This window comes from Passer domesticus, chromosome 4, assembly GCF_036417665.1.
Source record: "Passer domesticus isolate bPasDom1 chromosome 4, bPasDom1.hap1, whole genome shotgun sequence".
NCBI lineage: Eukaryota > Metazoa > Chordata > Aves > Passeriformes > Passeridae > Passer > Passer domesticus.
Genome location: NC_087477.1, coordinates 69,168,381 through 69,190,643, shown reverse-complemented (window position 1 = coordinate 69,190,643; position 22,263 = coordinate 69,168,381). Strand labels below are relative to the sequence as shown.

Sequence of the window (22,263 nt, the reverse complement as noted above, 5' to 3'; positions counted from 1 at the left end):
GAGAAGTAGATTTCTGTTATGTGTTACAGACTTAATTGAAACTCTTATGTAATTTTATGCAACGTGCTGCTAATGGTTGTTTTGAAGGGAAGAGGTTGATCAGAAATCAGATGAAAAAGCATATGAAGCAGAAATTCAGGCCGAGATAAAGGAATTGCTAGAAGAATATATGGAAGAATACGAAAAGAAAATGGAGGAGTATAAAACTGAGCTACATGACTGGAAATCCTGGAAGAAGAAGCAGGTTTGTTTAAATCATTCAATTTCACAGAAAAAAAATTACTAGTAAATGTGTCAAAAATTTCTCCTTCTAATAAGAAAAAAAATTCAGTTATGTATATGTTCTGATATGTTCTATCTACTTAGAATTTGTTAGGCAAGTAGTTGTTAATTAAAAAATTAGAATGTATTAGGTTTTTGTGAGGCATTGTTTTTCTGCTACTGATTTTCAGCACTTCAGTTCTTTCTTTCAGTTTGGTATTTGTGCAGCATTCCTGTTAAATTAATTTATTTCTTGCAAAGAAAAAACATGGATGAACTTTGTGCCTATGAGTGACAAAGCAGGATAATTAAGTTGTGTTTCTAATGAACTCGCAGTTAATGTCATCTCATGTAAATATATGTTTGAGAATGTCTCGCTATATTCAGGAATGTCTGGAAGATTTAATTAATATTCTAGCCTTTCACCTTTGCAAAGCTTTATTGCTAAATCTGTGCTGTAGTTAAGGTCTCGGTTGTGCTTCAGAGGGATATTGGGAAGTACAGCTGCTTCAGCAACACACTGCAAAAGGTTATCTTTGAAATCAACTGTGGCAAAATCAGGTTTGCTTTCACAGTTACATGGCAATATACTGGATTCCTTGGGGTAATGGTGATTATACTTTAATGTGATTATTGCTCAGCTTGAGCACCCTGGGTTTTTGGATATCAAAGAAAAATAAAGCTTAAGAAAATGCTTCAAATGCAGTTTTCAAGAATCTAGTGTGTCTGCTGATACTTTTATGGAGAGTCTTTTCCTGTACATGTAGCCTCTATGGAAGGCATTTAAATTATTTGAGAGGAAGCCAATATGCAGGAATTGGAAATTCCTGTTATCAAAACACAAGTGTGCACATGACTCATTAGCATCATGTAGGTTCACTTGTAGGATAAGGTAAGTGTAAACCTTGAAATGAAGGCAGGCAGTAATGAACATTGATCCTAATGCAAACTGTTCATCCATGCCTTCACAAATACCATTGTGGCATCTTTTTATTGTGCTAGTCACAAACTATATTGAGACTGAGAGGATTGTGGTTCTTTCCTTTTGGAGTGAAATTACCTTTCTTTCATATCCAGAAGTGCTTTATTTTATTTTACTCAAAGTACTTTTTAACTTAATCACTCCTCTTGGTTTCTTCCTAGTACAGGTCACCTGAGTCAAACACACTAGAGCAAGGTGAGACTAAATAAATTTAAAAGCAAATACAAGAGCAGGAAGGATAACACAAAATTCGGCAAAGAAAGAATATTTTTTGAGAAAAATATGTGAACAAGTTGTTTGGCTTACTACTTTAGTTAATGAGCAGAATCTGTTTGCTCTCCTTCCTCTTCTTTTGCTTATGATGTGTTAAGTTGTGAAGTGGCTTGTTGCTTCCAAGCAAGCTGTACTTCCAAGTAATTTAGAAATCTGTGGAAGGAGGAAGTGTTTTGCAGCTGTTTAAAACTGAGTATGCACTTAAACACTGGAGTTCTGTAGCTCAAGCGATGCTGAAAGGCATGTGTTGATCTGTATGTTTATTCTTGTTTGGCATGAGGAAGGGAAAGGATCATTCTGCTCATGGTAAGGATACTGCTAAGCCAAAAACACTTGTGCTCCATAGTTTGTGGCACATGTGCATTTGTTTTGTCAGTGTATGTGCAGACAGTGCTTCTCAAACAACTGTGTCTACTGGCTGAGCAGTCTTCCTTCAATCCTAACAGAATGTACGTGGTAGCTCAGGCAAATGAGAATGCAGCATCTAGCCAAAATGTTGAAGAAACATGCTGATTTTGAAAGTTGGTAGAGAAGATTAAGTAAATGTTTTGCTTGGAGCACATCATGATTTTGAAGCCATATGAATGGAATGAATTGCTGAATTCTGAAACTGCTGCAGTCCTTTACAATGAGAGAAATCTTTTATGTGTTTGTGTGTAGTACTGAAATTATACTGTCATTTTACTGTACATACACCATCTGTTTAGCACTTGTGAATCAAGAGAACAAGAGAAAAAATGGCAGAGATTGAAACACAATCAGAAACAATGTTATTGTTTTTATATGCAGAAGTCCAAGAAGAAAAAGAAAAAAGATACTCATGTAGATGAAGAATCAGAAGATGATGATTTTGGTGAGGAACGTATAAAACCCATCCCACCTAAAATGGCCAATAGCCTGGAAATAGAGCAGCAGGTTAGAGAAAAAGCTGACAACTGCAGAAGGAAACCTGGAGAGCCTATTCTAGTTCCTGAGCTGACCCTCTCAGGAAGCATAACTCCAACTGAGCAATGTCCTCGGTAAGACAAATGTTGGCCAGAAAATTACCTTACTTGTGAATTTCTGTAATTTATTAATTGCTTGTTTATACAATTTCAGATGCATGTTTAGCCTAGTGATGAAACCTCTGCTTTTGAAGGTGATACAGCTTAATTCATTTTCAAGTCACATCTAACCTTGTACATAGTGCACTTAAAAATGCATGTCTGCACAATTCCTTTGAACCCTCTGCTATTTCTCGAGCATCTGCACAGAACAGGGTGCAGATGTAAAAAATCTGGTTTCACTGTAGAGTCTGGGTTGCTGTGATAGTACCACTTTCACTAGCTGGTCCTGTACACAAGGTCTGTGCTGTACTCAACAAAGGGAACAGAAAAATTTTGTACTAAACCAGAGATTGCACTGTAAGAAATGAATGTACTTGTTTTCTGTTACTTTCCATATTTGCACATACAATTTAACATACATCTGCTGTATTTCAGTAATTTGAATACTGCTTTGTTTTGTACTTAGATCACAAATAGCATCACCAGGGAATGCTGCTTGGCTGTTGTACTCCCAATGACTGAAAACTTCAAAATTTTAGCTCGATATAATTTTTGTGCTTTGAAGGAACAGGGTGGAAAAGAATTTTTTTTTCCTAGATAACTTCTTTTGTATGGAGTTAACTTTTGTGGATCCAAAATTCAACTTGATAGTTTTAAAATAATTTTATATTCACAAAAAGATAAAACGCCTGTTAAGTAAAGGTTCTAAAGTCATTCCTGTATAGTGACATTTTTGGATGAATACCATCTATTTTTAGGTGGGTTCTGTCTCCCCATGAGAAATCAGATTTGCATTAAAAATAAATAATGAAAATGTTATTATAAATGATATGATAGCTTGTTTGACATATTTACAGAGGAGAAGTTTTGCGACGAGAGGATGTGAAGAAACGCTCAGCATTTATTAAAGTCCTTTTCAACTCCAAAGAAGTGTCAAGGACTGTTACCCGACCAATAAGTTCCGATTTTAGAGTTCACTTTGGACAGATTTTCAATTTACAAATAATCAATTGGCCAGAGAGTTTGAAACTACAGGTAGATGTTAATTTATTGCAATAACTTTTAAAAGATTATATAAAATGTAATTACTCCTGCAATGCTTGTGTTTTTCTCTATGATAGTGTCATAAAGACTGAAAAACCTGTGAAAGACCTTTTGTAAATCATCAATCTTATGCCCCTTCCTTGCTTCTGCAGTCTTTAACTTTTAACTTTGCTGCTATGTTTTTTATAGTTATGCTTTCTAGAAATATGTAGAAAAAAATAGTTTGGATGGGAAAAATTAAATAATTGGGACTTGTGATTAAATATGTTAGTGAATTGGCCTCTTGATTTGGAAAAATTGATTTGTGTTGCAGATCAGGTTGCTGACATGGTCTTCTTAAAACATTGTTTACTACACAGTAAAACCCTCATAATGTTTACTGGAGGGAATGAGAAAAAAAAATTCTTGTAATGTCCATAACTGCACTTGACTTGATCAGCAGTGCAGTTAAATCAAGCCACTACCACTCCCCCTTCCAAATATGAATTAATAAATGGTTCACATGAATACTTTTCAGTGTTAATCTGAAATACATTTAGAGGAAAGAGGATCAGGATCCTACTTTAGAAGACTCCTCTGGTTAGGCAAGACTGGTAGTTCAGGGAAAGCTGTAAAAACTCCTTGTCTGCTTATTTATTTAACATGTAAATTGAAAAGGAGAAGGAATACCATTTTCCTGGATTCAAAACATTTGCATGGAGAAACCACTGACATCGCTCTGAGCCTGCAGCTGGCTAGGAAGGAGAGAAGCAACCTGCAGTGCTGCCAGAATGGGGACTGTGTGCCATACCCTGCCTTTCATGTCTAGGGAGAATTAGTCAGGCAGAATCCTTCCAGAATCTTCAGCTGATCCAAGGGAATGTCACAAGAAGTTGCACATTGTACAGTGATGCACTTAAAAGCCTGGATTTGTCATACTTGTCTCAGGTGCATTAGAAAAGTGAAGAAGATGGACTTGTAGGAAGAATTCATATCAAGTAAGCTGCTGATAGCTGCTGAAATGTCTGCTAATTGGATATTTTAGAAAGTGAATTAATATAATTGCCTTAAATTATTTATTTCATGCTTAAGCCATAGTAAAACCTTTTCTCTAAATACCCTGCAATACATTTTCAACTTCTCAAGAATGCACATGTAAATTTTTTTTTTCTGTCCCTCATCATATATTTTTCCTAGATTTATGAAACTACAGGTATCAGCAGTACCACCTTGTTAGCTGAAGTGTTCTTGCCTGTTCCTGAGACTGCAGTTCTGACAGGCAGTGCTCCTCTGGAAGAAGTAGAGTTCAGCAGTGATCAGCGTGTGGTGTTGGATCATGAAGGAGTTGGGAGTGGTAAGGACTCTTGTTTTCCTTAGCTCAGTGTTTCTTGTTTTGCTGGAACCATGTAGCAGTAAGAGGCTGGAGGGGTTTCAGAGTAAATCCTGATAAGAGCCTTTACAGCTTCTGTAACTGAGTCTTCCAGAATAGTCATGATTCTTATTATTGAAGTTCGTTGCAGAATTTTTGTCTCTTAATAATTTTAAGCTCTGCATAATAAAAATTTGTCTGTTTATTATCTGTCTTGTTGTATTAGTGGAGTTTTACTAGCTATAGAAGATGTTTGGGATTTTTTGAGCAATCTGACACTGCAGAGCAAGCAGATATCAATCATTATGGCTCCAGTGATTTTAATGTTGTAAACCACTGAAAAACTGTCTGTAAAAGTGTATATGCAGAGTAATTTTTTTGTCCTCCTATGTGCTCTGTTGACAGCCTGCACACATCTTTTCCCTGGAGCTTTAGGCTAAAGATAAAACAAGGAGAGATAGGAAAAGGGGAAACAAGAAGAATACATAGTAGCATATGGAACTTGCAAGTGTGTGTAATGAATTTGAACCGCAGAGAGACTGACTTGCATAAATTTGCCATATATAAATACAGATAAAGCTAGAGCAGAATAGATAAAAAATGAGGGAAAAAATAGGGTAAAAAATCATTACAGTAAATGTGTGTGTAAATGTCACTGACTATGATGACCATATGTACAATTGTGTGTCAAAAGTTTTAGGACTGACTTTTCAATCATACATAATCCTTTTGACTCTGAATTTCTGGTTTGTTAATAACAGTATGCTGAATCTGAAAAGTACCAGAAATATTAAATGCTGTGCATCTGTGGAGGAAAAAATTGAGCCTTTGGCACAGCCTTTCCTTGCAGCTCAAATGGAAACCCTTCCTGTAGGTGTGAAGGAATCTTTCACTCGTTATTGTAGAACAGAGTTCTTCCCCACAGCACACAGCAGAATCATTCTTTCACATTAAACTTTTTATATAAAGGCACAGGTTATTTGACTACTCATTTTCTGTAAGTATTTTTTTAAATGCTAAGATATTGTGTTTGAATGCATAAATACATTACTTTGGATTTTTTTCTCCTTGATAGGTGTGTCCTTTTCATTTGAAGCTGATGGTAGCAACAGAATGACTTTCATGACCTCTGGGAAAGTATCCAGTAGTGTTTCTTGGGCAGTTGGAGAAAAAGGAATCCCCTTAATTCCTCCAGTATCTCAGCAAAACACAAGTATTTCAAGGTAATGAGACAGGAATTTTCAGTGATTCATGGGAAACTGATTGTACTATTATTTTAAAAAAATATTTCATAATCAAGACTTTTCATAATCTTTTTCCTTAAATTTATATGTTTTACTTTGTGCTGTAACCCTCTGCATGTATGTCAGGATACATGTTTTTGGTAAATGTATTTTAGTTAGAAATTTTATCTTTTAGCATATTATTTCTAGAAAATTCAAGCTAATTAATTCAATTTTATGGTTTTCTAATAGAAAGTGAATATATTGTCAGGGTACCTTCCTGTAATTATTTTGCTAAGAGCAGAATCTCCAGTTCTTTCTTATATGAAGTGCATTTGGAGAGGCTATGTCTAATTTGCCTTGAGGCTGCAAGTTGGTTATTGTAGATTATTTGTCCATTCTGTTGCTTTTATTTAATTCCATAAAGTCAAAGAGATGGTACATAAAGGCTGCTTTTGTAACATCCTTAGGTACCTTTGCTATAAACCCTTAAAACTTTTCCCATAGTTATTAATTCTGAACAAGTATGAATACTTCTTCCGGCTGATTCATTTGTCAGGTTTTTATTTATTTAGAAGCTAGACATTGGCTTACAAATCATTCTGTTACTATTGTTAACCAAGCTGCAGCCATTCAAGTACTTTGCTGATCAACATATCAGTACTCTGCTGACTTCAGTGAGAGTAGAATAGGTGAGATTAAAATGTACAGATCGATTCCCAACAGCTAACTTTAACTCTGGAGACTAATCACTGTAATAAATGGACAACTGAAGAATTTCAGAAGGAAGTTTTCTGTGAAACACTCTTCTTTGAAACACTGTGGAGATGAACAGCTCCCTGTGACTTTGCATTGTCTGTTGGGAAGGTCAGAGACAGGATTTTCATGACTAATGTTAGCTTTTGCTGCCCATGAGCTTTTCAGAACAATTGTGATTCAGTTGGCATTTGTTCAGGACTGATGCCTAAAGATAAGCTTGATGTTCCTGCTTTATCTGCTGCTCCAGTAACTGCTGGATATTTGGCTGATTCTAACCAAGCACAAGACAGACCTGTAAGTTTCAAAGCTTTTTGAAAATACTCAAGTAGAGATCAAGGACTGAAACTAGCACCCCTAACATGAGAAGGGGCAACATCCACTCCAGTGGTATTTGGCTAATAAATAACACACATGTCCTGGTGTATTGGCCTTCTGTGTCAAGATTTGAGTAGCAGTGGGCCTTCAGAGGTGGCTTCTGTGAGAAGATGCACATGGTGAGCAAGGCAGTGTACAAATGGCCTCCAGACTACCTACCATACTTCTTGCCTACTGTGAATACAAGAAGGGGAGTAGGAGCACCCAGAGGATAAAGGCTTGGAACTTGTAGTTACAGGAAGATCATAAGCAGTGCTGCATCACAAGAGAGAAGGCTGCAAGGGTTTCCCAAGCACAGGCAGTGTTCTCTCCAGCCAGCATGCAGTCTGGACATGGCAGGCAGAGCAGAGTGCTGGCAGCAGTCCCAGACATGGTGAGGGGATGATTCAGGCCCAGGGTCTATGCAGAAACAGCAAGGAGGAGGCAGAGACGAGGGCTGAAATGCAGGGCTGAAAGCACCATCCAGGACAGGTCAAAGACAGGAGCTAGGATACAACACAGGCAAGGACTGTATGTCTGAGAAGTTCTTTGTCAAAACTTAACCTTTCACACTGTGAGGCAATTTATCTTCTTACTTGCAGCAATGTGGAATAGCATATGAGGAATATATCAAAAAGCAGTTTATTAGCTGTATAAAAGTTCCACCAGTTCCTTCATGTTTCCCATTTACTTTGCTTTGCAACTGATCATTCCCTCGGTTCCATAGCTACAACTAAGAACTGCGAACTGGAATTTACTGTTCAGGTTGTGGGGAGCTTTTTGGGCTTTTCTAAGATTGTTTTAAATACTTTTTTTTAATATTACTAAATCAAATGTGCTTTAGGTGTAAGTCATGTCAATTCTGTCTTTTTAGTGCTTTAAAAAATATTGATGCTATTGCATCCATTGGCACATCAGGCCTAACTGATATGAAGAAACTAGCTAAATGGGCAGCTGAAGCAAAGCTTGATCCAAATGACCCAAACAATGCAGCTCTAATGCAGCTGATCATGGTAAGTGGTGTTTTCAGAGCTGAAGGGCTACTGCAGCTGTGCAACTCCTAGTCACCAGAACCTCCCCAGGCAATCTGCATGCATGCCAGGGAGGTAGCAGCGTTTGAATTCATGGTGGACATACTTGTGTGAATGTTAAGAAGCAAAATATCTACTAAAAATGTGATTAATGCATTTAGTAGTGTGTTGTTTACATATTAATGAATATGATTTATTAATCCATTCAGTAGTGGCAAAAAATAGGTGTAAGGGAATGCACATACAGATCAGATTTAATTAATAAATTAAAAACAAAATATGGATTTTTGAGTTTGTTTCTTTAAAGCGCAAGGGAATTTCCAGTGTACTTGTATGGTACTACATAAGAAGCTGCTCTTTAATGAGGATTGCACAGAGATCTTGGGTGTTGTAAAGGCTTCAGCTTTTCTGAACAACAAATTGAGGAGCTGTTTACATAGCTATTTAATTTACATGGCTGTTTATTTACATAGCTGTTTAATTTACATAGCTATTTACAAAGCTGAAGTTCTGTAAATGGATCTCCTTTACCATACAGTTTCCTAGGTTACTCTGACATGTTGTAGTTTTCATGCTCTCTGATCTTTTGTTTATGATACAAGGAAATAGAATTTTATTATATTCTGTAATGTATAATCTCATATGCTTTGCTCAGCAAAACACTGATACAAAATACTTGGTGTTTCAGTCTGTGTGATCCATCTTTATTGCTTTTGCTTAAAATGGACATCCTTGCAATATGCATGTACAATTTATAAAAGCTATTTTATGGATTTTTGTCACTTTGTATGAAAAAGTTAATATTTTTGTTACTAATTTAGATTGCTACAAATGGAGAGGCACACGTTCCTGATTTCTTCAGATTGGAACAGTTGCAGCAAGAATTTAATTTTGTTTCTGATGAGGAGTTTAATAGATCAAAGAGATTCCGACTGTTGCAGCTCAGAAATGAGGAGGTGGCAGAGTTCCGAAACTACAAACAAGTCCCTTTACATGAACGAGAAATCAGTGAGAAAATCTTCCAGGTAGAATGTTATCTAAAATACTTCTTTTCTACTTTAAATGTTTATAATATTTGACTTGCAGTTAAGTGAAGTGGTTCTTTAAAGAATATAAAGCTATGATGACATGAAAAACACAAGAATTTTATTTCTTCAGTCTTTTCTAGCATTACTTCCATCTAATTAAACTAGCTTCCTTCCAAGGCAGTATTTCCACAGCCATACTTTGTTAAGAGTTAAATAAAACAGTTTAAAAAAACTGCTGTAGACAAAACTGTTATAAGTTAGTAGTTTTCATTAAAGTTGAGATACTTTTTTAAAAAGTGATTTTAGATATGAAAAGGTAATTCAGAGATAATTCAAGCTTCGGCCTATTAGCTTTTGAGCCCTTTTTGGGGGGGGGGGGGACTGTTAGAAGCAATAACTCTAGCAAGAATTAAAACCTTTTTTTTGTTTTGTTAGAGCCTGTGTTACAGATATTCCTGTTATACTACATTGCTCCAATTAGCTTATCCTGTCCTTGCCTGTCTGTTAATTACCTTATTGAAATGCAATGTATCCATTTTTTTTTAAATTTGGGATATACTTCAGTTATTTTTATCTCAACTCTCCTGTTAGTGTTAAGTCATGCATTTTTTTTTTTCTTAGCAATTCATATAACTAAGGAGCATTTTAGTGTGTTTTTGGCTTAGGAGAATCAGAGTCACCTCATATTCTGGCAAATTCTCTTTCATCCCTACTTCTTCTGACATAGATTTATTTGAAAAATTACTTTTTTCCTTTCTATTGGATGACATATTTTTTAAAAGATATTTATTAATTCAGATGTATCTGTCTCTTTGCAAATTTTAGGTTAGTTTTGTATCTTTTATTTAAAGATGTACCACATGTTTGATGTACCTTTCTAAAGCAGTTCATTTTATGGGCTATTTTCATTCATTTTATGTTATCATTCAAAATTTGAAAGTCATAGTTTAAGAATTATTTCAATTGAGTGTTCTTGGTTTTTTTCCATTAAGGATAAATTGGATAAACCCATGATTGCCCATTCCAAGTTTATTTTATATGCTGTGATCTTCAAAACTAAGTTTCAAGTGATTTGTTCCTAGTTGATTTACTAGCTATTTGGCAAAAAGGTCTGGAAGTTTGTAGAATCATGGAAATACTATTTGGAAAATACTCTCTGGAGATCATCTGGTCCTGCTTTCCACTGAAGTGGTGGCACTGTTGCCAGCACTAGATGAGGTCAGCTGTTTATTTGTCTAGCCAAGTCTTGAAAACCTCTAAGTGGGAGACTCCAATGCCTTTTTGAATAACCTGTTCCAGTGCTTTGCTATCCTTCCAGAGCTTGTTCAAAAAAAAAAAAAAAAGAAAATAAGTCATGTCCAACCTGAGCTTTCCAGGTTGTGTTTAATGGCTGCTTTCCCTTGTTGTATTGTCTGGAGCTAGAGAGATGATTTTGGCACCCTGTCCTTTGTAACTGCCCCTCAAAGAGTTGTGGGCAGATACTGCATCACTCATTAATCTCTTCCTCACCAGACTGATGAATCTGAACACCTTGCCCAGTGCAAGAACAGCTCTGAAACACTGGAGTAAGTCCAGTACAGAGCTACCAGAATATGTGCAGTGCTGAAGCACATGACCTGCAAGAGAGGCAGAAAGGACTAAGCTTGTTTGTACCTAAGCAGGCAAGGCTTGAGGGGGTTTCTTACTGCATCCTTCAGGTACCAGTGGTGCAGAGCAAACAGAGAGACTCATCTTAGAGGTGAGATGATGATAGACACAAGTTACTCCCAGTGACTTTGCAGTTAAATATAATAAAAACATCTTTCACTAAGAACATGTTTAAGTTCTTGAATACATTGTCCATCAAGTTTATAAAATTATCAATTTATAAAATTTCCATCTCTGGAGATGCTGAAAATTCAACTGTCCAAAGCCCTGAGCATTCTGATTGGAGTTGTTCCAACTCAGAGTTCAGATCAGATGACCACCAGAGGTCTCTTCAAATTTACATTATTCTAGGATTCTGACCTCTTCTTGTAGTCATGTCCTCTAGGCCTCTTGCTGTCTTAGTAGCCCTTCAGTGGATCCCATCCATTGTCTCCACATGCTTCTTGAACTGGCAGCTGCAAACTGGCTGTAGTATTTCAGGTATGCCCCCTGGTGTCAGGCTGGAGAGGCTCGTAGTTTCCCTTTGTCTGTAGGACATGCTGATCCTTATGTATCCTGTGGTTTGCCTTTTGCCAAGAACATGTCACTGGTTGTCATTAAACCCACACTTATTTCAATATGGCTGTTATTCTTCTGTTTATTTCCAGTCTGTGCCAGTGCAAATTTTTCAACCCTCAATACAGAATTTTCCCTTTTTATAACTGAGGCTTCACTTGTCATAGTTTTAAGTCATAAAGAGCCCTCTGAACTATGGTTCATTCACTCTTATTAACCATTCTTCCTAATCAAGTATCCTTGGCTAAATTGCTGTCAGTGCATTGAGTTTCCTCATCCAGGTCACTTGTGAAGAAACTGAATATAATCAATCCCAGAGGCCCTTTGCCTTTTAGAGGACACTACTTAGACATTGAGCTGTTTGTCCCTACTGTTGGAGCTCAGACCTGAGGATTAATTTTACTGAGTACTTTTACATAACTAGCTGTGGTTCTGAAGCCAGTATGATTCTCAGATCCTGGGAGAGCCTCTTGGCTTGTAAGCTCTGGTTTTTGCTTGAAAGCTGAGTGTTAGCTCTAGCCTTTCTTAATTTATGAGTCACTTTCCAAAACTTGTGAATAGAAGTCGAATCACTCAGTAGAGCTTTCACTGTTAGCCCATCTATCTCTCACAGCCCTGAGAGATATCCCATCAATATACTTCTTCCTAAGAACCAAGTGCAGTTCTACTCACTGAGTTTTACACCCTGTGAAAAGTAATTACTAATTATTTGGGAAAGTTCTTACTAGTATTAAAACACAGTTCAGATTTCTGACCATCTTCCAAGAATCCTGCATTATTTCTGCGTGTAAAGGACTCTTCCTGTTAAAGCTGCAATAGGTAAAGCCACTTCCAGTTCAAATGGAATTTCAGTTTGTAACAGCAAGTCAAAATTCAGCTTTAAAAAAGGAGAAGGAAATTGTCAAGTAGTTGATTGTAATTTAAATCACATAAATCTTGTAACTGAATGGTATTCTTGTCTCTATTCATGAAAGTTTAGCATACATTGTATACACTAGTACTAAAAATAGCTTTACAAACTTCTCACATCTGCTATAGTTCACTGTGGTCCATACATTATTGTTAATGAAATATTTAGCATTTTTTCTTACATGTGATAAAGTACTGAATATATATTGAAGCACAAACTGTAATAAATATCTTTAGGACTATGAGAAGAGAGTGCAAGAGAGGGATGTGATTGACAGCAAAAATTACCTAGATGCACGCAGAGCAGTTGTTGCCAACTATCTCCAGAAGGTAAGATGCTAAATACGTGCTTCACCATATTCCTGTAGTCCCTATGTTGCTTCTGTACCTGGAGACTTTATTTCCCTAAATACTAAAACCTGATTCATCTCTAAAAATTACCTACAGACATCTTTAAAATTCCAAGTTAGGCCTGAAACTGGTGTAATTGAACAAGTGGAGGTCTGTGTTATTTAATGGTATTGAGAATGATGCAATATACAAAATTACAAGCCATTCTGGATATTTCTGTCAGTTCTGAAAATTCTTCTTTGCTTCAGTGCCCCAGAGATTTGTACTGTTGAGTCCCAGGAATTCAGTGATTTCCTTCCTCCCTGTTTTCCTTGTTGTGAGCTGTCATGCTAAGAGCTTAATTATCTCCATGAAAGTGGCCCTAATCACTTCTAAGAAATCATTTAATGTAATACACAGTGTCCTTTCCTGCAGCCTAAGGCAGAGAGCATATTTTCTGTCACATTTACCTTCATTGTGGTATTAGAGTAACTCTTCCCCTTATATTGATTTAATTATTTTTTCTAGTTTTCATTATATTAAGATGACATTCTCTTCAATCCTTAGGGGAAAAGAAAGAAAACATTCATCATCTTACCAAGAAAAGTTTACAATTTCAGACTGACAAAAAAAGCAAGAGTGAAACATGGCTACCAGTTTCTTACCAGTTGTGTAAATATCAAAAAGTGTATCAAATCCTAGCCTGCCAGCAAAACATGAAAGATGATGATAAGGTTTAATTAAAGCAGGACAAAATAAATTATTGGTTAGAAAGAAAACGCTTCATGAAAGAAGCGTAGAGAAAAAAGTGTTTAAATCTTCCAGGCAAGTGCCAAAGTCCAGATTCAGTATGAGTATAAAAATTATTTTTGACAAAGCTGTCATGTCTGTGTCAGCCCCATATGTTTAGCGTGGCATTGAACATATGGGTTTTGCAGCACACTGAATGGTAATGGAGTACTACAGAATAGCATATATTGTAGTACCTTTGTTTGCCTCTTTCTTAGGTTAAATACAAGTAGCCTTTTTTAAAACAGTACTTGGATACTTTGCACCTCAGTAAACTGTCAGATGGGCTAGAAAAGTAGGTTTCTTGTACCAGAACTGAAATTCAGTTCACTCTGAAATGTGATCTCTGTATGTGTATCACTTCTGATGTTGTACTAGCCCAGAAGATAAAGCCTCTCACTACTAGCATTAGTGCTAAGAGAAAAGGACAAAGGCAATATTCTTTCAGACTGCTTCCACATAGTGGTTAGGAGATGAGGGAAGACTTTTATCTCTGTGCTTCACTCTATGACATCAGCAAAGATGTCATATGGAACTAAGAATTTTAAACATTTATTTGAAATCACATTAAAATGTATTTTTAATACATTTTAATACAGGCTTCACCAGTTTTGTAGTCCAAAGTATTTCTTTTGATCCACATAACCAGTACCATAACTATTTCTCTACAGCCTTTTTTGCAACTTTATTTAGATGTGGAAAATTATGTCTGTTGGTGTCATTTGTTTTTGTAATTGTTTCTGATGGTGAGCTGCAAACAGATAAAGACATAATCTTTTGATTGTATGTTTTCATATCTTCTTCTTTCAATCTAGCCAGTATGTTTCTAGAGAAGCATTGTATTGGTAAAATGAGCTGCTCTTGCATTCTAAAGAAATAGCTGGTGGAAAGAAATTCTTCTTTCAACTGTGACCCTTGTAAAATTTGGAAAAAACAAAGAGTATGTATGTGGATGTTTTGTTTGTGTGAAGCAATCAGAATACAAACATTGGCAGTGGGTTTGGATTAGAAATGCACTTCTGTCTCTTCTCCCTCCCCGTTCACAGGTGCGAGAATCAGTAATCAACCGTTTCCTCACAGCAAAGCACCATTTCATCCTCTCTGACCTTGTCAATGAAGAGGAGATTCCAGGCCTGGGGTAAGAGAGCTATCTTTATTTGTTCCAAATAAAAAAACTAATGTAAAACCACCTGCTTTTTAAATTTCTATTTTGCAAAGTGTGTTGATCTGACTAACTAATGTGACTTTTCTATTATGTGTGTAATATAATAGATAAACTTCCAGTCACTGTGTACACCTCTTCCAGTACAGTGTATTGATAAACAAAGTGTAATCAAAACTTTTTTAAGAAAAAGTCTGTTTTTGATGGAAATAAAGTTACAGTGTGTAAATAGGATATATCAGGATGTGATGCATTTCTGATGAGCTGAGCATAGTCCTGCTGGTGTGAGATTGAATATTTCCAATTTTCAGGCAAGTATCAGAGTTAGTAACACTATTACTGACTGGTTCTGTAGGTGATGCCTCCATACAGTCAGTGCCTATACCCTGTAAATAATGTGCAGTAGATTTTTAACTGTAATTTTCTTTGTTTTACTTCCCATATACTTCTGATGCTGAATGTTCTCATATGCTGCTTATGTTCAAAAAATATACTGAGTTTGGAAATTACTGCTATTCTCTTCTTAAATATTTTTTTTTAATACTTGAATACGTTCTTTGGATTTTTGTTTCAAATCCCATACCTATCAATTTTAATATGTATCAGTCATCATAGCATAGATGGATCTTAGTGTTGCTCATTTAAAATCTGTGTACGTAAACAAGTCATAAAACTTATTTTTTTCTTTCATGTAGAAGTTGCTTCTGTTCACTCAAAACACAACACCCTTATACAGTCTAAGTGTTTTTCAACCAGCTGTATAAATCTAAACAGTCCCATCTGCTGGAGACACAGAGACTTGCTCTCTTACAAAAGACTTCATGCTTGGTTTTAGTTGATGTTTTCACATCACAGTAGAAAAAAATATGAACAAGACTACAATTAGCTTTTGTTTAGAATCAAATGTTTCATTTATATTTTCTCATCATGAATCCTAATTCATAATGTATTCTATTTGCAAAGATTATGGTTACTGAATTTAAAATACACCGTGGCTTTTTTAATATTCACATAGTGAGATATTTCAGTGACTCATGATTGTGTGTTATTTTAACAGTAAGTACTGTGGGGGCTTTATTACATATAAGAAAGAAATGCCATTAGCTATCAGTTTTTAAATGTGTTTTTTAAATGTCTGCAGTTGATATCAATGATGTAAACATTGCATATATCTGCATAAATGAAACACACATCTTCATTTTATTGTTTTCCTGTTTTTCTTTTCTGCTTTGCCTTGGGTTATAAGTTCTGAGGGTCCAGGGTATGTTGTGGTTTACTGATTCTGCTTCCTGTCTGTAGCCCATTACTCAGTGTACATAGCTATGTAGATAGATGCCTTGCCTCTTTTATACAGTGGTTATCATCATCTGCTAGATCCCTTGTTTATAGCACTGTAGTTTAGATCTGTCTTGAAGTAATTGTCTTTTTTGCACCTTACATAGTTTTGGGGAAAAAAAAAAAACCTCAAACAACCAAACTTTTTGCACATTGAAGTTATAATTCCTGAAATATAAGACAGAATTGGATTAGTGCAGTACTAAACAACTGCAGCATTTTGACATTTCAGGGAGTTTTGTTTGGCACTAGCAGGAGCAAATATTTCCTTTTTGTGTTAGTGCATAATTTTCATGTGGGTCATGATAACACTGGAATCCTGGATTCTATGCAAAACTGACTAAATACCTGGTTTATGATTATTAGCATTTTGGGACTCGGCCTCTTTAAACTGGCAGAGGCAAAACGACCATTAAGGCCAAGAAGAAAAGAAAGGAAGAAGGTCACAGCACAGAATTTATCAGATGGAGACATAAAACTGTTAGTGAACATCATCAGAGCCTATGATATTCCAGTGAGAAAGCCAGGGATGAGGTATGTTTAAAAGCTTGTTTCCAGTACAGATTCATTTTCTGGCTTCTTCTGTTTTGAGGACAGATGAAGCAACAGATGTTACAATTCAGCCATGTGTGTTTTGATTCTCATGATAAAAACATATATATATACATTTATCTTTTTACAAAGATGATAAAGGACTGATATTTTGTAAGTTTGTAGATTAATATAATAATTTTTCAGTAGCTGTGAAATTCAAGACATGCTTTACCAGAAACTGTCAGAAAGATCAGTTACAGCTTTGACAGCATTAAAACTCTCATAATACCAGATGAATTATCCCTTAAGGAAACCTCTTGATAATACTCAGGGAAATTTTAATTCATAATATCTTAATTAAATACCAAAAACAAATATTAAAAAATCCAGTTCTTCACTGTGGGATACTATATTTGTCTCCTGAGTGCAGCATGTTGATCTTCTCCTTGATGAACCATTTAAGTTAATAGACTGAGCCTAATGTGGCTCTAATTTTAAAGGTGACCTTTACACTCAGGCACATTAAGACAATGCCTGCACTGTGTGATGGTGTGTCATGTAGAGACACTGAACAGTCTGCTTCAGCTCCAGAAGCAATGTATTAATGCAGTGTTCACTCTCTCTCCCTCCCCCCCCCAAATTAATACACCTTGCATTTAACTCATTTAACTTTATTTCCAAGCTGGCCAGTTACAGAATTTAGCATTGTCGGCTGTTCTTTCTCTCACTCTGTTAGAGGTTGTGTTGCAGTCTGTAAATAAATTGACACTGAGAAAAGCAAATCATTGACAGGAAAAAGAAGATGAAAAATTCAGTTCATTACCAGAATTACAACAATAATTAAAACCCCATCCAGTCTTTTTGCATTATATGATATTTTATTTTGAGCTGCTTTATACGTTAATAGGTACTCTTATGGTCTATAACGTGGTCTTACCACAAAATGTTACGTGGAAGTGCTGTAAAAATAAATGTTTTTACATATATTGTTTTCTACTTCACTCATGGGTTGACAAATCTGTAATATTCATATGAATTCTTTTTTGCCGTAGAGGCCTTGCCTGAATACCATGAGATCTACACTGTTCATGAATTCTGCAGGGATTCAACTACTTGAATTTAAAAACTTGTAGCTCAAAGAGATTGTGTGGAGTAGGCAACAAAAAAGTCTGCTTTTTTAAAGTTAAAAAGTTAATAAACTCTCAGAAAAGAGAGCCTCCGGGCACAAAGTACTCTTTTGCAATGAGGCTTGTAAGAAGTATATTCTCAATACCCCTTTCTAGCATTTTATTTGTGTTATTTGAGCTAATAAATATCTTCCCAAGGTTAAAATTGCAACAAAAACCATCAGGAGTACTTCCAGTATTCTGTATGGCTAATAGACAATGCGAGGGATTAATATTTAGTAATGAATTCTCTGTCTTCCCTGATTGTTGTTGTCTGTTTCCTCTTGTAGCAAACTTCAGCAGCCATCGAAATCTTCAAGGTCCTTTAACGAGATGTTTGCAGCCTCCCCATCAGCTCAGAGCTCACCTAACAGCCCAGACTGGGCATTCAACCAGGTATGTTACAAAACTGACATTTTCTGTGAAGCTGTGAGCATTTTCCACAGACAGTAGCATTCACCCTCAGAAAGATACCTTATTGGCAAGGCTTCCTTGCCCACTCCTTTGTCTCCAAAAGGAGAGTAAAGCTGCAAAAGATTTGGAGAAGAATATACGGAATGGCTCCTGCCCAGTGAAAAATGGTGGGACTTTGAGCCAGAACACCCATAACTGTGAGTAGAGAAGGAGAAATATGGTAGAAAGGCACAAAATCACAAGTCATTGACACTGGATAAGGATTGACTATTTCCTGGCATTGTAAGTACAAATGTGATGGGCAAATGAAGCTGGTAGGAGTTAGGTTCAAAACAAACCTTCAAAGAAAGTTGTGATTCTTCATTCAGCAGTTGGTCAGTGCCCAGAGAAGTTGCTTACATGTATTGTGGATGGAAGAGGTTGGTTTGTGCTGAAGTGGGTATTGGGCAAGTATGGGAAGAGTGATCCATTGGGAGTTACTTAACAGAAAAATCATTACGGACTTAGGAAAGTCTTTCATCTGAAAATGTTTGAAGTCTGGAAGAGTAATAGGAGAAAATACCATCTATGCCTGCTCAGTTCTTACTTTTCTGTGTGTCTTGGCTGCTGGCTGTTTTCATAGGCTGCACTTTGGGTCCAGTACACTCCTAGTTTAAACCAGCACAGCATTCTTATGGCTGACACTGAAATTACAATTTCTTGCTATTTAAAACTAAATTCAGCATCCTTCTGAATGTAGATGAAAGACCTTCAGGGTTTTTACTGTTTTCCTTGTGATTTTCCTTCAAAATTACAGCTTTTTGAAATGTAGAAAAGCTTTTGCCATATGCATTTGAATGTTAAATAAGGCATTTTTAATCACATTAGGGGTTTGTTTTGTCTAGATGAAGTTGCTTATCTGTTATAGGAGCCAGTTTCAGGGACAACTGGGATTGTAGCTGGAGGCTTCTTGGATTACAGATAAGAGGATACAAGTGCACTGTTTTTCCACTGGTGACTGGATCACATGTTCTCATTCAGTTACTTTCCTTGATTAGATAGCCTGTAACTTTTCCACTCTCAGGAGAAAATGTGGTTTTGCCAGTGTATATAAATACATCAAGTATTTTGAATGCACATAAATTTTTGGAAATCCTAGTGTATAAAATATTTTTAAAAGCTCTATAAATACTTAGAAACCCATGAAGTGCAATATTTAAGGTCTATTAAATTTGTATCTGGGCTGAACCAGCCTGATTGCCCCAATGTATGTTTTTCTAAATGCATGAAATGTGTAATTTACTGTGCTCTGATGAATTTCCACAGAGGTGTGTTTCCTTTGTTTTGCTGTCTATTTCTAGGTTTTGGTCCGTCCTTTTGTAGAAGTTTCTTTTCAGCGAGCAGTCTGCCGGACAACAACAGCAGAAGGTCCAAGCCCCTGCTGGAATGAGGAACTTGAGCTTCCATTTAGGTATGGCAAAACAAAACCAAATTATTTCTGCATAATAATAGTTTAATTTGAGCATGTGAATTTTTCCTCATTTTCCTGTATTGTTCAAATCACTTTTTTGATTTATTTAACCTCTTCAGAGCTCCTAATGGTGACTACAGCAGCCACAGTTTGCAGTCAGTAAAAGATGAAGTCTTCATTAATGTTTTTGATGAAGTACTTCATGATGCTGTAGAGGTGAGTTCATAATTGAAGGACATTGTACACTAGAGAGCATTGTGAGCTTTTTGAAGTTGTCAGAACAAGACTTTTCCATGTAATAACTTCTCCCATCCTGTGCCCCTCTTTTCTCTATTTTGTCATTCCTTATGATTTTATATCTAGTCAACACTGCAAGGCTGTCAGAGGGAGCAATCTTTACAGTGTTAACCTTTGTAAAAATTCAGCCTGTGCCACATAAAATGCTGCTAGAGTTGAACACATCACATGTGTGTAATGTTTTACTGATACTTAGTGAAGTTGAAGATCCTAAAATTGAGAGGCATCATGAATTGTAATCTGAGTTCTGTTCTTAACCTTAATCAGAGCTTTTTACTTCATTCCAGAGGAGTGATCCCAATTCTTGTATTTTTTGCTAACTATCTTGTTATGCTTTAACTCATCTTGTTTTACATCTTTTTGGTGAAATAATTAAAAAAAAAAAAAAAAAGCCCAAACCATCTATTGGTTGTTTGTAGTAATTTTGAGCAAGAAATTTTTGTAAGCTCTCAGTGTTGGCATAACTCCTTCCCCTGTTGAATCCAATGAAAGCTTTCCTAATCAATTCAGCAGACACAAAAATAGCAACACTCAACATTCTTGAAAACATAACCCAGAAATAAATAATTCACACACTTCACTGGGAACAGAATTCTGTCCTCAAAACTGAAATGATACTTGATGAAACAGAAGGAAGAAAGCTACACACTGAAACTTGGATGTCATGCTAGAGGTTTTTTTAAAAATAATTCTAGGTTGATCATTAGAGATTTGAAAATATGATAGGCAGCACACATGAAAACAGTTTTTCCATTTCACAGGGTTTACTTAGATTTTTATACAATTTTAACTTCAAAAAGCTCTTCTAAATACTAATAGAATATTTCATTACAGGACCAGAGCTTCATTTACTTTGTCTGAGATGAGTGTTGTGGACTCCTTAATCAGTTTTAAGTTCTCCATCTTATGTTATACAGGACTTAAACCCTAGGGTGCAAGCACATTCTATCATGGACTGTAATATGGGTTTTCAGCATCTGGTGTGCTTGAAACTTGTGCAGAATTATTACTGCTGCACAAGTAATGGAGCTGATCAGAAAATGAATACAGAATTCTTTATTAATGCCTCGATTCAGTTGTTGATTGAATGAAAGGAAATGAAACTGTCTTACAAAGTGTTTTATTGGGCAACTTTTTAATAGGATGATCGTGAAAGAGGAAGTGGAATCCACACTCGTATTGAGAGGCACTGGCTGGGATGTGTTAAGATTCCATTTACTACCATATATTTTCAAGCAAGGGTAAGTGATTTTATTTGAAGTAAAATACAGAACTGAGAATGGAAAAGGGCTGGAAATGGAATGTCAGATTTAATTATATTCTTTGTAATTGTTAGTTTATTTTTATGGGATTGTTTGAAGATGTCTTTGAAACCACTGGGATTTTTTTGACTGATTTGAGTATTTCCCAGGAAGTTCAAGGTTTTGAAGGGAGCTGAGATAAAATATACTCAACAGTGGCAATGCAGCCTGACTTCCTTCAGTAGCAAGGTTAAAAGCACAGATTTTTTTGGGTGGTTTTCTCAGTGGCTTTTGAGGGCTCTGGTATTGCACAGCCTAGATGGATGAACTAGGAATAGAATCACCTAGATACATGAGGAAATTTGAACTTTTTTCCACCCTTTCCACGAATCACAAGATTTTGATCTTTGCCTCTCCCAATCCCTTCTTTCTTCCAATTCTAGAACTTTTCAAGAGACGCTTTCTTCAAGAAATAGCCACAGTTAGTCATGGGAGTAGTAGTAAAATATGCTCTTCTTCAGAGGAAATACTTTTTTTTGTCCAGCCATTCATCCTGGACTTAGTTTAAGGAAACTACTTCTTTCCATTGACAGTCCTATCATATTGTAATACAGTTTTAATGCATACTTCTACATGGCAGTTGCTTTTTCCTGTAGATCAAATCATCTGATCACAAAAGTCAGAATCTTCATGAAGTGAGAAACTCAGACATGAGTTGCATTCTTAATGACACATTCATTTAGTATTCTCTGGCCATATGGGGCACTTTTCAGAACATTAATGACTTCAAGGCATACTCTGAGCCTCCCAGATTCTTTGGGTGGAGGGAAAGTCTGTAGGAGTCTCATTTGTGTGCAGTGCTTGGTGATCAAAGTGGTTTTCCTGGGCTGTCTGCAAAGCGTTACAGAATGTGATTGTCATGGGATTCAGGAAAGCATGGGATACGTTTCATTGCTGAGGAATCTTGGACAGAGTATGTCTAACCAGGCTTAGTCTACCTGTTTCTGCTAGATATTAACAATATGCACTCTTCAACTTGAGAGGTTAATCAGTTAATTTACCTCTGAGAGCTGTGGTGCCCTGTA

General features: G+C 36.2%; 1 protein-coding gene across 4 annotated transcripts in view; it reads left to right on the top strand.

Annotated features, from left to right (window-relative positions):
- CC2D2A (coiled-coil and C2 domain containing 2A) overlaps positions 1-22,263 on the top strand; it is a 52,611-nt gene that overhangs the window by 18,969 nt on the left and 11,379 nt on the right. For all 4 annotated transcript variants that reach the window (XM_064418614.1, XM_064418615.1, XM_064418617.1 and 1 more), the window contains exons 12-25: positions 88-244; positions 2,306-2,535; positions 3,420-3,597; positions 4,783-4,939; positions 6,030-6,177; positions 8,165-8,303; positions 9,143-9,346; positions 12,698-12,790; positions 14,626-14,717; positions 16,443-16,610; positions 18,067-18,172; positions 19,531-19,640; positions 19,760-19,856; positions 21,080-21,178. In XM_064418614.1, coding sequence (XP_064274684.1) covers positions 88-244; positions 2,306-2,535; positions 3,420-3,597; positions 4,783-4,939; positions 6,030-6,177; positions 8,165-8,303; positions 9,143-9,346; positions 12,698-12,790; positions 14,626-14,717; positions 16,443-16,610; positions 18,067-18,172; positions 19,531-19,640; positions 19,760-19,856; positions 21,080-21,178 — 1,978 coding nt within the window. The remainder of the gene's footprint in view (positions 1-87; positions 245-2,305; positions 2,536-3,419; positions 3,598-4,782; positions 4,940-6,029; positions 6,178-8,164; positions 8,304-9,142; positions 9,347-12,697; positions 12,791-14,625; positions 14,718-16,442; positions 16,611-18,066; positions 18,173-19,530; positions 19,641-19,759; positions 19,857-21,079; positions 21,179-22,263) is intronic.